At 46.4% G+C, this 15,196-nt stretch overlaps 1 protein-coding gene across 2 annotated transcripts in view; it reads left to right on the forward strand.

The window, feature by feature from the left end:
* RBFOX1 (RNA binding protein, fox-1 homolog (C. elegans) 1) overlaps positions 1-13,197 on the forward strand; it is a 188,688-nt gene extending 175,491 nt beyond the window's left edge. For both annotated transcript variants that reach the window (XM_015425535.1, XM_015425536.1), the window contains 2 exons: positions 8,151-8,226; positions 13,075-13,197. In XM_015425535.1, coding sequence (XP_015281021.1) covers positions 8,151-8,226; positions 13,075-13,197 — 199 coding nt within the window. The remainder of the gene's footprint in view (positions 1-8,150; positions 8,227-13,074) is intronic.
* The last annotated feature ends 1,999 nt before the right edge of the window (positions 13,198-15,196 follow it).

Genomic DNA, 15,196 nt, shown 5'->3' on the forward strand with positions numbered 1-15,196 from the left:
TACCCTTTGTTCTCCTCGAGGGGTTTGGGACAACCTCCCTGCTGGCCTCAGAATAGGAAGGAGAAGAAGGTTCAGATGTCCTGGTCTGGATCCTCTCAAGGGCTGCCTGTCCTTTGCTTTCCCTCCTGGGCTTTAAAGGCATCCGGCCTCACCTTTCTTCTCCGTCTTCTTCTTAATAGGGTCGCCAGACCTCCGGTCTAGGTGGGGTTTCCTCCAAATTCTGGGGCTCAGTTAGTGAAGCCCCACCCCCGAACAGGCACATTGCCCTGAGACGTCCCTGTCACAGTGACGTCAACCGGAAGTGACATCATCAAATTGGAGTTGTCGGGCGTGACACTCTAGTTTTTGGGCAAACTCTGTGGTTTTGAAGGCAAAAAACCCTGATGAGTCATGTCCCCAAAACAGAGTGGCACTCCCCCTGACGTCCCCAATGTTATGACGTCACTTCCGGGTAACACCATCGCAGCGCGTACGCACTTTGGATCCCAGAGGAGAAGCAGGATCCCCCTTCCAGGAGCCAGGAAGGACCCGGCAACCCTGGTTCTTACCCTGGCCCGTCCCAGCTGCCGTCCTTCCCGCTTGCAGGCCGCCGCCTTGCTGTCCATATCTCCAGCCCCCAGTTTGGTGCAGTGGTTAAGTGCGCGGACTCTAATCTGGGAGAACCGGGTTTGATTCCCCACTCCTCCACTTGCACCTGGCTGGATGACCTTGGGCAAGTCATAGTTCTGCGAGAGCTGTTCTTGGGAAAGAGCCGTTTCTGTCAGAGCTCTCTCAGCCCCACCCACCTCACAGGGTGTCTGTTGTGGGGAGGGGAAGGGAAAGGAGCTTGTAAGCCGCTCTTGGGTAGTGAAGGGCGGGCTATAAATCCAATCTCTTCTTCTCCTCCTCCTCCTCCTCGGGCAGCAGTGTGGGATGCTGCTTCATTGAGGCCTGTCACCGCCTGCCCCACCAGGTGGGCCACTGTTCCTGGGTTCCCTGTTTGCTCCCCCCTTTGGGTAAGGGCCCTCCAAGCATTGCCATTCACAGCAGGCCTGTGGGGGTGTGTGTTAAGTCAGGGACAGGAGCCAGCCCCCGACACATCTCTATGCTTCTTTTGAGTTCTACCTACTGGCTTATGGGGTTCCCCCCCCCCAGTCCTGATTCTCCTTAGATAACAATGAACTGTTTTTCTACGCACTTCCTTCTCTACGTTTTATAGTTCGTTTGCTTGGAGGAGATGTTTTCCCAAGGACAAGGAACTTTCCCCATAGCAATGATATTTGAGGGGGGGGGGTTGGTGGCGATTAGGGAAACCCTCACCATGCTGTTCGTTTGCAGCTAGGCAGAAGAGGCCCCTGGTATCCAAAAGGCCTCAGGCTCCACCCCCCAAATCTGGAGCTGGCAACCCTACCCAGACCCCAAACAACCCTTAATAACAAGGACCAATCAGGACCCCTAAAAGCACAATAATAGGGGAGAAGAAGGGGGGGAAATCCCAGCCCTCAACTCGAATATATACTAAATCCAATCCAGGCAAGGAACAGAAAACAAAGGAAACTGGCACTCCCAGTTAGGCTAAAAGTGGCTTGAGAAATCCTAAACTGCAGTGTGTGGGTGTCTGTGGGCATATGTGCACAGGTAATTAGCTGCCTGGGAATACTATAATAAGGCACACAGAAGAAAAAAGGGACCTGGAAGGGGCTGCGTGCACACACTAACGGATGCTCAACTCCCACCAAATAGTCCTAAATTCTGCTTAAGTACAGGCGGTAGAGATCGACTTCAGGATTACCAAGATAAGGTTAAAAAAAAAAGAGCAGGAGTCCAGTAGGACCTTAAAGACTAACACAATTTGTGGCAGGGGATGAGCTTTCGTGAGTCACTGCTCACTTCTTCAGATACAGCTAGAATGTGAGTCCATCAGTCCTACGCACAGTGGAAAGAGGTTTCAGATGCCGAATGACAACAGCAGGCAAATGGCAATAGCAGGCGAATGACAATAGCAGGCGTTATTGGATTATGTGTGAGAGTGACAGTCTGTGTGGAGAAATCAGCATTGGTAATGAGACAGGAAACCTAGGTCTCGATTAAGTCCAGGTGGATGCATTGTCTTGAGTTTCATTATCAGTTGCAATTCAGCAGTCTCTCTTTCCATTCTCCTTGTGAAATGCCTTTGTAAGAGAACTGCTACTCTTAGGTCAGCAAGTGAATGTCCTGGAAGGTTAAAATGGTATTTGAATGGTGTGATTCTTAATGTCAGACTTACGTCCATTAATTCTTTGTCAAAGGGACTGGCCTGTTTGACCAATGTAGAGGGTGGAGGGGGATTGCTGATATGCGACGGCATAAATCACATGAGAGGATGAGCAGGAGTAGGAACCTGAGATGGTCTGGCTGATGTTGCTGGATCCATATGAGAGCAAAACTGGTACCTTGGTTTGTTGCAGCACTTGGTACCAGTCCATGTGACTGTTAAGTAGGTTATCACTGTGGGTGAGAAATTGTTTTAGCAGGCTGTCTGTAAGCAAGAAAAAGGTCGGGCACCCAGTGCCTGTCTGAAGGAAGTGTCACTATCCAGCATGGGTTGTAGGTCATTAATAATGTGTTGAACTGGCTTGAGTTATGAGCTATAGGTGACCACCAGTGGTGTTCTGTTGTCATTTTCTTTGGGCTTGTCTTGTAGCAAGCTGACCCCGGGTATCATCCTGGCCTTTCCAATCATCCTTCTCACCATATTATAGTTGCAAAAATCCCTGCTGAAGATCTTTCGAGTATCTCTGTCTGAGGGTTTGGAGCAGGTGTGGCTATAGTATAGGGCTTGGCTACAAACAGTGGATTGCCTGATGTGGTTGGGGTGGTACCTGGAGTCATGTATATATGTTTGCCGATCTGTCAGTGTAATGTGGTACTTTTGTGTATAAGATAAGGTGTAGAAGAAGCAGGGGGCACAACACAGATCTCTCCCCCCATGGAAGACACCTGTCCCTCTTTTTTGGCAGGATTTCCCCCCCAGAAGCAGTGAAACACTCATCACAAAGCTGTATCAGGGCTTCTACCTAAAGTCTGGATGGCATTATCACCATATAGTATTTGGATGGGCGACCTCCAAGGAATACCAGGGCCGTGATGCAGAGGCAGGCGATAGCAAACCACCTCTGGAACATCTCTTGCCTTAAAAAAACAAGTCTAGCTGGTCACCTAGTGGTGCATAATGCTAAAAGAGCTAGAACTTCTGGCTGCCAGACAATCTTAGGATCTTCTGTCTATACTACACACAACTCCCATACGATAATTAATCAATTAATTGCATAGGCAAATCTTGATGATTCCTGATGATTATGTAGCCAAAGTGGAGTCTCTTTGCTACAACATAATATCATGATGGCATCACATCATCCCCTCGCCACTCTGACCTTGTCTAGGAGCTATCCGGGGACAAAGCGTGCTTTACTTTTATTTATTTAAAACATTTAGATCCTGCCTTTTGTCCTTAGACTCCATTGAGCAACAGTATAGCCACAAGCTGCAAGTACACCAAAAAACATACATTGATCGATCGATTTGACTTTTTATCCCGTTCTTCCCCACACACAGGGCTCAGGGCGGCTCACAGCAATTAAAAACACAGATAAAATAATAAAAAACATTCTACAGTTCTACAATTTGCTCATTTGGTACACCAAGATGGCCCATGAACCTAGGAGCACGCTCCGATGGGTCTATAAAAGTGCCCAAGGTTTAGAAAGAGCAGTGGGCGATCGCCCCCCAGCAGTCACTGAACAGTCCAGGTCAGGAGGGTGGAGCAAGGGAGATCAGAATAGACGAGACAGCAAAGGTTGACGGCAAAGATTGAAACAAACACACAAACTGAAAGCAAAAATTGTAAACCAACCCAGACTCAAAACACACCCAGATGAAAAACAAATACGCAAATTGAAACCACAGCAAAATCTGCCTAGGCAAACTCTACCCTTCCTTTATGTAGCACCAAAGCAGCAGAAGATGTGACGTCAGGCAGACAATGAACCCATGGGGAGCAGCCTTGAAAGCCTCCGCCCCCCAAAAGTCCCTCTTTCCTCCCAAAAATATCCGTAGGCCATGGCTCTGTGGTAGATCATCTGCTTGGCGGGCAGGAGGTCCCAGGTTCAACCCCCGGCCTCTGCTCTTTAAAGGATGTGGTAGTAGGTGATGTGGAAGACCTCCGCCTGAGACCCTGGAGAGCCGCTGCCAGTCTGAGTAGGCAAGACTGACTTTGATCCAGTATAAGGTAGCTTCATGTGTCACGTGTATGTCTAGCCCCCAACAGTAGCAATGTTTGGCAGATGTTCTGCACTTCCTATGCAGACAAACTAGTTCCCAAGATCCCATCTCCCTTCCGCAGGCCCCAGAAACAGAACTCAGGGTGAGGCTCTGGACATGAAATGGTGCCGCTTAGGCCAATCAGTTAATGGCAACCAGGGGTCATTTCCTGCAGGAGCGCACAGGAGCGGAGCTCCGGCAGTAAAGAGCCCAGGGGGCGGGCACATGCAACAAGCCCCCCCTGCTCCCAGCAGCCCTCAGTCAGAGCAAGAAGCAGCCAGGTAAGTTGCAGAGCCCCCCCCCCGACCCCCTGGTCCAAAACAGTTCAGTGGCACCTTTAAGACCAAGTTTTATTCAGGTACAAGCTCTCCCTCCTCTGCAAGGACAGATCTGCGAGTCCCCCCCCCCCGCAATAGCTAGCAGTCCAAAACAGTCCAGTGGAGCCTGAGTGGTGGGTGTTGCCTTCTGACACACTTCCTGTGATGTCAGAGGGTGTGGCATATGCAAATAAGTTATGCTAATGAGTTATTTTTAGTTATTTATAAGTTCAATTTATAACCCGCCCTCCCCGCGAAGCTAATGAGCTCCTGCACCTTTTTTTCTACTAAATGACCCCTGATGGCAACAGTCACTGAGGTCTGAGAGAGAGAGATTCATGCAGTGCCCCTCCGAGCGGTGTCCCTTTTCCTTCCTGCCAGCAAGTGCGTGATCACCATTCAGTCCTGCAGAGAACGATTCTGCGCTGCCATCAGTGCCGGTTAAGGCAAAACTCTTGCCCAGTCTCTCCGCTACTTGGGGTTGTCTCACTCTGGGAGTGCTCAGACATTTCTGAGCCAAATTTAATTTCTCTCCTCATGACAGAGCAAAATTTATTTGCTTACATTATAATTATATCGCACAGGGCATGAACAGCAATTGTTTCCACCCTTCTCGCCACGACTCAGACCTCATCCGGAGTCTCGTGTCGAGTTTAAGAAAGATGTAGACAAACAGGAACAGCCCAGAGACGAGCAGTGGAGATGATCAGGGGTCAGGAAAATGAGTCCTGTGATGAAAGGCAGGCCTGTGGCCAGGATTTTTTGAGTCGGGGGGCGTTTAAATTTCTTAAAGGGCACTGGCTAATTGAATTAAAGGAATACCCAACTCCTTCCCCACATCTGTTGCCACTCAGGGTCCCCGGGCTAGATGGGAAGTCATGGGGCCTTGCCAGTAAGTGAGGGGGCCTAGCCCCGAGATGCCCCACTGTCCCCTTGTCCTTCTTTAGCATGTAGTCGCATCTTCTGTCCTGATTGCATCACACTCTGTTTCCCTGCACCTCTATCGTCCTGGGTAGGGGACAGAAGACCACTCAAACCAACAGCAGGAGGATGGATGGATGGATATCCTGCAGCCATTGTCTCTGAGGGCCTTTCAGTGTCGCAAAAGGGATACTGGTCCGTGTTGTTCTCATTCCTCGCTGACTGATTAGAGCATCGGTCTCTTAGTTTGCTGAGTTGGTAACCAAGGATGAGCCTGTGATTGTGCCGGAGTGAACAGTGCATGATGAAGTGAAAAGTTTTACAGAGAGGCAAACAGGAACTTGCGTCCGGAGGAGAGGTTTTGGCTATGCTTTTGCTTCTTATATAGAAGGGCTTATAGTTCTGTAAATTAATACTTTAAACATCTTGGACCCAAACTTTTTTTTTTTTATGTTGGAGAATGTTGGCTGGGGAATGGTTCTTCTCCTAGGATCTAAGCAGATAACTGGGCTTCTTTTTAAATGGGCTCGCTATACCCCCCCAGGACCCCCCCCCCAGGTGGGATGTGCAGATGGGGAGCCGGGAAGCAGCCCAAAGAGAGGCTGCGCGTTAGCCAATAGGAGGAAGCAAAGGCAGGATGGGGACCTGAGGTCACCTAAAGAGCAGGTGGGGGCAAAGACAGTATTAGCCTCCTCAGCGGTAATTGCCTTCCTTGGGAGTAGAGACTTCCCTTGGGAGTAAAGGCCTACTCAGGTGTAGGCCAGGAGACCCAGGAGGCGGGCATGGCTGGAAATAGGGGAATAAAAGACAAGAGCAGGAGGAGGGAAAGAGAGAGCCAGCTGTAAGGGGCAGGAAGTAGGGTTGCCAGTCCTCGGTTGGAAAATACCTGCAGACTCTGGGGGTGGATCCAGGAGAGGGCGGGGAAGGCTCTCAGCACGGTACAATGCCGTAGCGTCCACCCTTCAAAGCTGCCGTTTTCTCCGGGGGAGCTGATCTCTGTCAGCCGGAGATCAGCCGTAAAAGCGGGAGATCTCCAGGACCCACCTAGAGGCTGGAAACCCTAGCAGGAAGACAGACAGCAGATGAGGCCTGGGAGGTCGGAAGGGACCAGGGGGACAGTATCCCTGCCCAAAAGAGCGGCGAGTAGCTCTCTGAAGGCCCTGCTGCCTTCAAGCCTAACACAGTCAATCCAAATCAAGCCCCCAGTCAAGGGATTCTGGGTAGAAACCCAGACCTAGGATCAGAGCCAGACAGATGCACAAGGAGAAGAGAAGGGATAAGAAGGCTTTCAAGTGGAGCGTGGGATTCTGTTGTGGTGAAAAAAAGCAAGAAACCACAGCCTTACTGCCTGTTATTGGTAGGGTTGCCAGGTCGTACCTGTCTGCTGGTGGGGGGATCCCTCTCTGTTCCCAGGAGTTTTCGTGTGCATGCCGCGAAGATGTCACATGGAAGTGACATCATCATGCAGGGCATGTTGTGGGGGGATGGTCTAGCATTTAAGAAAAAAACTCTATGGTAACCATAGAGTTTTTTCCTCTCGAAGGCTAGAGCGTCCCCCATGCAACGTGCCCTGTGTGATGACAACACCTGCAGGAGACATCACTGCACCAGGCAAGTTGGTGCAAATGGGGCTCTTTGGGTGTGGGGCTCTCCCCACCGGCCAGCTGTGCAGTGGTGGATTGGGCCCCCCAAAAGCAGGTAAACCCCTGCCTCCATCAGGGGAATGGCAACCCTAGTTATTGGACAAGCTGAAGATAGATGGAACACACGGGTGGTGAGGCAGTCCCTGGCCCTGGGGGCTTTAGAGTCCTCCCTCCTGGAGTTTTCTCCACCTCCTCAGAAAGCCTGAGTTGAAGAATCCACTCCATTCCAGCGTACAAGGGGGAATTCCACAGGGGTCTGCCATTTTGGATGGCAGCGTTACATATTTCTCCATCTGTATCTGTGTCCTTAAACTTGGTTATCTCAGGGAGGGCTGTTCTATTTTGCTTTCTCTTTGTGGACCAGGCCATTCCCTAGCTTCCCAGATGTCACATGGGAGGAAGTCTGATGAGTCCAATGGGCCGCTGGCCTCCCACTGGGTTCTCTCTACACAATTCTGTCCATCACCCAGTCCTCTGAAGTTTGCCATTTGCCCCCCCCCCCAAGTTCAGCTTGAAAAAGCACGCTGTATGAGCTCCTTTGCCTGTTCAGCTCATTTCACCAACAACTTTGGAAACTTCATTTGTCCCTGTGTGTTTTCTCAGCGATTTCAAACACGGCCCCGAGAGCTAGCAGAAAGCCCATCAGGGACCCACATTCTGAGAGCCGCTGCCCATAAGAAGAAGGGGGGGGGGGAGACTGCGAATCCTCCAGCAGCCATGCTGGTTGGCTGCCGAGTGCTAATCTCACAAAGCTAATTATGCATTTGTGTTCCTTTCATCATTTTCATTTGTCGACTGAACGCACTTTCCCAGAGGATATTGCTTCCATAAAGTGCTGAGTCAGTTCCTTTCCAGTGTAATTGGATAGAGGGGAAATGGTTGATTGCCTTCATCTTGTGAGTCCCCCTCCATTTTTAACCTCTGTTCTTTCTTTCTGTTTTTCCCCCCTTCTTGCTTTCTTTATTAATCGTCAGCTCTGCTTTCTTTTTAGTTACGGACGACTTTATGCTGCAGACCCCTACCACCACACACTTACTCCCGCAACCACCTACGGCGTTGGTGCCGTGGTAAGTGCCGATTTCCGTCTCCCCTTCCTTCCCCCAACTCCCTCCCCCCCCTCCTCTGCTATACCCGGTTCTTAGCATGGTTGACATCTTCTCACTTTCCCCTTAATTGAATTTGTCTCTTATGCTAACGGCAGCTAAAATGCCACATTAATCCTTCCCGGTAAACTTGATAAATGTCTTAATTTCTTGGCAATGTAGTGCATGTAAGTTATTTTTATTTTTTTTTAATTTTGCGAATATCACCTAGCTGAGCACTTGCCTTAATGGAATAATTAGTCATTTTGATAATTAAATCCATCACAAATGAAATCCTTTCATGGTGCTGGCCATTCCTTTTTATATTTTTTTTGGCCTTGAATTTACATAGCCCCAAGGTTCGAGTCACACCAGTGATTATAGCACAAAGAGCAAGTAACCAAGATCCTAGGCCCTTACTGTCAGTCACCCCAGATCCCTGCTATTTCTTTCCTTATTATAACTAATATATAAAATTATCGCTGTCCAGAAGTGGGGAGGGGTAGACAGTGGGGGAGTTAGACCACTCCGCTGTCAGTTTTGGATACAGAAAATGAACCTGGAGATATAAATCTCGATTTCACATCCATAACTGCCACAATGCACCCCTCAAGGACCCCACGGATAACTCACCCATACATTCATTCTCCCCATAACCCTTCGCACTATGACAAAGTTTATCTAAGGCCAAGTACAGAACCCCATTTATGTCTTCATCAGGATTGCTCCAGTGCTAGTGGCGCCCCAATCTTGAAGCTCCCCCCCCCCCAGCCACAGAACCTCTGTCTTCCTCGGATTCAGTCTTAGTCTATTCTTTTTTAACCATCCCGACGTGGCCTCCAAACCCTCGGCCAGATTTTGAGATTTGGTTGCAACCAACTGAAGCCCTGTTAATTCCAGGAGTCGTGTCTAACTTTTGCTGAAATGGTGCCCATTATCTCCAGTCCCCAACAGGGCGCCCACGGTAACAATGGTGCTGACACCATTCCTGGTGCTCACCAAGTATTTTTAGAAAGGGGGGGGCCTTTAGACCAGCAGGGTTCTGATTGGCTGTGCCGCTTTTTAAAATGCTGAAAGTAAGCTGTGTGAATGCAAGGGGAAAAATATTTTTAAACAATGTCTTCGTTTTAAAGGGCATCCTGTTAAACTGAAGAGTTAACGCTTAGAGTTATGCATGGCTTCACTCCCTGACATTTTGTGGTTTGCTCTGCCTCTTGTAGCAGCCATTTTGTGATTGTGCCCAGCACCCCCCTCCCCAAAGGTGCCTGCCAGCTCAAAAGAGGTTGGAGACCCATTGTTTAGTCTGTGTAGTCTACTGTAAAACCTATTTTAATTTAATTCGCCCCACAAGTGATCAGCAACAGGTGTGGAAAGGTGTCCTAGTAACTGTGATATAGGAAGCGGCTCTGTACACATTTCCCTTTCCGCATGTAGCATGGATGGGAATCTATAATGATTTTTAATTCAGATTATTCATATGAGAAACAGCTTATTTTAGGTATTGCAGGGGGGGTTGTCAGAATGTTGTACATCAGGGGTGGCCAAACTGCAGTTCGGGAGCCGCATGCGGTTCTTTCACACGGTCTAATTTGATGTTAATAAAAAGCAAATTTGTTTATTTTTCAATAAAAATGTGTGTGTGATATTTGTTTATGTCTTGTGGCTCGCAAACATCTGACATTTATTCTGTGTGACTGTTATGTTAAGCAAGTTTGGCCACCCCTGCCGTACATAAGTTTTCGTTTTTTGGATTCCAAAATGAAATCCACATGTTCATAGTGGCCGATGAGCATCCCTAACAGATCTGTGGGGGAAGGGAAGGCAGAGACTGTGGCTTGGATCTTCAAGCACCCTTGAGTTGTGGGAGGCCAGACGAAGACAATTTCCTTGCCGCGCCAATGGAACAGCACCTTAGGATGCTTTTATGTGCAAACTGTTATAAGCTGTTGAACCCCTTATGGTTAACAGTGCACATGAAAGGCACAGCGGTGCTTCGAATTTGCCACTTAGAGAAAGATGCGTGTAGGAGCAGCTAGATGCACAGCTAAGCCAATGGTGAATACAAGTAAGCGCTTGATGCTCGACAGTGCCTTCAAATGTGCATCTCGAAATCTGCGTGTCAGGACCTGGAAGGCGAGGGCGCTGAAAAGTGCTCCCAGCACGGAGGATGTGGGAAAATCAACCCACTGAGTGGGGGGAAAGTGGTTTTGTACATACTTCATTATTAGTCACCCTTCTGAAGATTTCTTTGCTTCAGGAGACTTAAAGCCATGTAAATGAATGGAGATTCACGACCCAATTAAGCAAGCGCAGTTCCCTGGGTCAAGGCACTGGAGTTCAAGTCCTCACAAGGCAGTTTTCACCTCCCCCCATCTAACTTTTTATTTGAATGTCCTAGAACATGGCGACTGCTTGCCATGTGAGAGAAATTCCCTGCATATTAACATTTTCCCTGGCATGGTAAATATCAAAGGTCACAAAGATGCAAAAGATTCAACGGTTTTTTTAAAAGATGGAGAGGAATGACCTCCTATTGTTTTTTAAAAAGAAACCCTCACAGAGTAGAAACCCCGAGAGAAATTTTGTTCCTCTTAATTGAACTCTTTGCTTTCTTGGAAATTCCTCTGATGTTTCAATAGACCCAGAGAGGCTCAGGTTCCTTTCGAATTTCACTTTGGGTGAAATTCAGATGCAAAACACTTGTCCCAAATCTCACATTCATCAGCCCCGGACTCCCAGCAGGCACTCATGTGCTGGTGGGGGCAAATGACACCCGTGGCACTGCTGAAATAACAACCTGGGCTTTGAACCCTGCACGGCAGCCCCCCAGAAATGTGCTAGCCTTTAATTAAACTCCTTTCGCTTGCTTATCTCAAAATGCTACAGATGCCTCAGCAAGGGACCTCCACCTTTGCCTCGAACTTGCTTTGGTGGTAGCTCCTGCACAGGGTGGTGGGGTACTGTGGTGGCAGAATGCATTGCGTCATGTCAGAGGGTGGAATGATCCCGCAAAACTCCAGAGGCTCCGCGCAAATAGAAAGCTATCTCAGTAAGGAGAAAAGTTTTTATGCCCTCTTTTTGCCCAATGTGCCAGTTTTCTTTTTATGTGGAGTGTTTTATGCAAGAGAAATCTTCAAACCATACTGGTGCGGTCTGCCACCTCATTCTCCTTCATGTGCAGAGCAGACTTCTGAAAGCCAGTCTAGAAATAATCTGCCTAAACTCAGATGGAATGCCTGTGGATTCTTTTCTGTCCATGACAATATACACAGCATGGTGGACACATATACAGCTTTCTGGTCTTGAATGGAAGGCGATACTACAGATTTATTTATTTTTTTGTATATAAAACATAAGAAGAGCCCTGCTGAATCAGACCAGTAGTCCATCTAGTCCAGCATCCTGTCTCACACAGTGGCCAACCAGTTCCTCTGGAGGGCCAACAGCAGGGCATAGATGCCAAGGCCTTCCCCTGATGCTGCCTCCTGGCTCTTGGATTCAGAGGCTTAGTGTCTCTGAATGTGTGGAGGTTCCCCATAGTCACCATGCCTAACACCCACAGATAGATATCTCCACAGTTCAATCACTCTGTGTAAAGTAGCATTTCCTTTTGTCCCTCCTGAACCTACTGCCCGTCAGTTTCATTGGATGCCCAGTGTACAGATATCTGTGCGGAGATTATCTGTTAAAATGCCATCTCTAACTGCTGTTGGTTCTAGTTTTGGAGGCTGGTGGCTTGTGGATGCTACGAAATAAATACACGGGGCTGAATCTCGTGATCCGTGATCACAAGTGTGATTGTTTGCTAGGGGGAGGAGGAAGACCCTCTGATCCCTTCGTATCATTTCCACCCCAGGTTTGTCACTTTCCAGCCTATCCACAATACGGAGGATGCCAGCAGTAGCATTGTGCGTGGATACAGTTATAGCTTGGATTTGGGCCATTGCAAACTCTTGGATCATAGCCTCGGGGCCTGATCTGGAGCTCTGGGGGTGCATGGGTGCTTCTCTGTGAAAGGGAACCCTCCATGTGCAAAAAGGACTGCCTGTTATGCATAGAGAGTCCTGCATTCTTTGGGCCAAAAATCAGTAGGGAGCATTTGTGCAGCACCTCTTTGAACACCCCAACAAGCAGAGTTTCCCTTGAATATGGACAGTCTCGCCTGGCTGAAACTTCAGAGCAAATTTTCAGGAAAACCAAGACTTTTGATAACTGATAGCAAAACCGCTCCTTATCAGAAAGGCAATTATACTACAGATGGTTCTGAGTTTTTCAACCCAGCCGTTGGGAGTCGTAAAATCCCCATTTTGATATCATTTGTCCCTCTGTGCAAATCATAAACCACCAGTTATTTCTATGCCATTTTCCATTTTCTCCAATCTTTTCTCTCTCTAAAGCATACATACATTCCAACAAGATTTGTGCTGTGTCAGCACTGTGTGTACAAGTGCACTTTTACAAATTGTTGTAATGAAACATACGACATGCCCATCCAGTACAAATGAATCTGTAATCCTAACGGCCAAAAGTGGGAAACTGTTAATATAAATATTAACCCAATAGAAACAGGAACACGTTGTTTAGCCTTAATTAACACTTGCGGATTTTACTAAGATCAGCTAATTAATCAGTTAGTAGGAGGTGATTCACCAGCTAAAAATTCTCTAATCGGTCAGCAGCTCTGCTAATTGGTACCCCGGTTGCACACTTCTCAGTGGTGTCTGAACTTTGCTTGCCCACCAAGAACAGTAGTCACAGCAGAACAAATTTTGCAGATCTGGTTGTGAAGAAAGCGGAAGTAAAAAAACAATCCATCAAATTGCTTTGTTTCAGAATGCTTTTGCACCCTTGACTGATGCCAAGACTAGGAGCCATGCTGATGATGTCGGTCTCGTTCTCTCTTCATTACAGGCTAGTATATATCGAGGGGGATACAGCCGGTTTGCTCCATACTAAATGACAAAACCATAATACCCTTCCAATGTGGGGGAAAAGGAAGCTTTCCGAGGCCTGGGTATTGCAATACATGCAGTAGTGCATCATTTTAGCAACTCTAAACAAACAAACAAACAAAAATAAAAAAGAGGAGAAAAAAAATCTACATTTTTTATCTTATACCTCAGATATTTTGTTCTGTGTATTTTAATATTGTGGGTCTTTTAATTTATGAAGTTACATAGTTTGCTGACTGTAGAAAGTTTTGATTTTGTTCTTCTTAATTATTATTATTAATTCTTATTTATTTCCATTGTTGTGGTTGATCTAGAAAGCTGCTAGAAATGAATTTTAAAAAAATACTGTTTCGGGGGGCCACAATCAAGACCGCTATATCATGTAAATGAATTATATATGCTAAATATTAAGCTATTGGGATTTCCTCACTTGTTTTGTAAAAGTGTAAGTGACATATCTTTTTTATTATTATTATTATTTTCCTGCATCAAAACATTTATTTTAGTTTTCCAAAGGAAGGGGAAGAGAGGAGGTGAGAGTGGGGTTCAACTGAGACACACTTACAATAGATCCCCACTGCACCTACCTTCATTAGATCAGCTTGTCTCAAATGATTCACTGTTCCTTCAAAGCCAAAGGTTATGTTGTTAATTTTGAGGGGGCGGGGAGGGGGAGGGGGCGGGGCAGAGAAGAAGGGGGTGCTTGAAATGACACCTGTACATACAAATCTAATTAGAAGCTGTCCGAGACACCCTTTCAATGCATTCCACCAGGCAGTATTACGCGCCAGTCATAGACTAGTTCTTTAGGCAAAAAATAAATAAATAAATAAGATACCTGCTAGTTAGATCATGAACAAGCATTCTTTTTTATATTTCTTCCAGTATAATAAATTATTGATTTCATTGGAGACTTTTATATTATGGGAGGATTAAAAATTAATAATAATAATAAAGATTAAAAAAAAAGCACTGTTTCTATTTTTTTTCTTTTTTTTCCAAAAAAAAAATAGAAACGTAATAAAAACTTAAATTCTTTGTACCAGTTAAAAAAAAAGTGTATAAAAATTTACATCTGTGCAGTGGAATTATTCCGTTCAAGAGAAATGTACACACCTTATGACGCTTTAGATTTTCAGTCCAGTAGGCCAAAAGGTAGAGACAAACACATTTATCATTTTTACAGAATTTAAATGCTACTCATACTCAAAATTTATATATGCATTTTACGAGTAACTGCAACCATGGAGTAGAGATAATCATGGTACTTCCATCTGCTTGGTACTTTTTGAAACATGACCGTGTTGTGTAAGCAAACTGCAGTTTTTCAAGGTGTTCCAAGCCCCGCCCTCTCGTTTCATTTTCCAAACCCAATGCCATCATGGTTATTATTATTATTATTATTTATTATTGTTATTGTTATTACTACTATTACTATTATTTGGGCCCGAGGCAATGTAAAGTAGAGGCAACAACGGAAATGAGATTGCTATATACCAGAAAGTGCTAGTCCGACACTCCCCCAACACTCCCCCCCCCTCGTGGCACCCAAGAACAGGTGCCTACATGGCAGCTTCCAGCACAGCTGAAAAATTGCAGTTTGTCTGTCCATATGTTTGAAAAATCTTTCCATGTTGTCCTGTTTACAAGTTAACCTAATTTTGGGGTGTTTGTCAGGGGTCTTCTTGTTTTTTGTATTTAAAATTAATAAAAGCAGGAAAAAAAATAAAACCGTCTCGCCACGGTTTTGCTGCAGATAGTTATATTCTCATGTGTACCGTGCCGGCCCGAAATCAGGCGAGCACTTTAGAATGATCAATTCACCGCTGTGAACCTGCCAACTCGCTATAAACGATTCTGCTTTTTAAGAAGTGTTTGTGATCAGGCTTTTTCTCTTTGTCATCGTAATGTGCATGCAAATATGATCAGTTGAACAATAACCATCAATAAAGTTTCACAAGATTTGAAAACAAGGTTTCTGGAGCATTTCTATCAAATGCATG

This window comes from Gekko japonicus, unplaced genomic scaffold (genome assembly GCF_001447785.1).
Source record: "Gekko japonicus isolate JY-2015 unplaced genomic scaffold, Gekko_japonicus_V1.1 scaffold675, whole genome shotgun sequence".
Lineage (NCBI taxonomy): Eukaryota > Metazoa > Chordata > Lepidosauria > Squamata > Gekkonidae > Gekko > Gekko japonicus.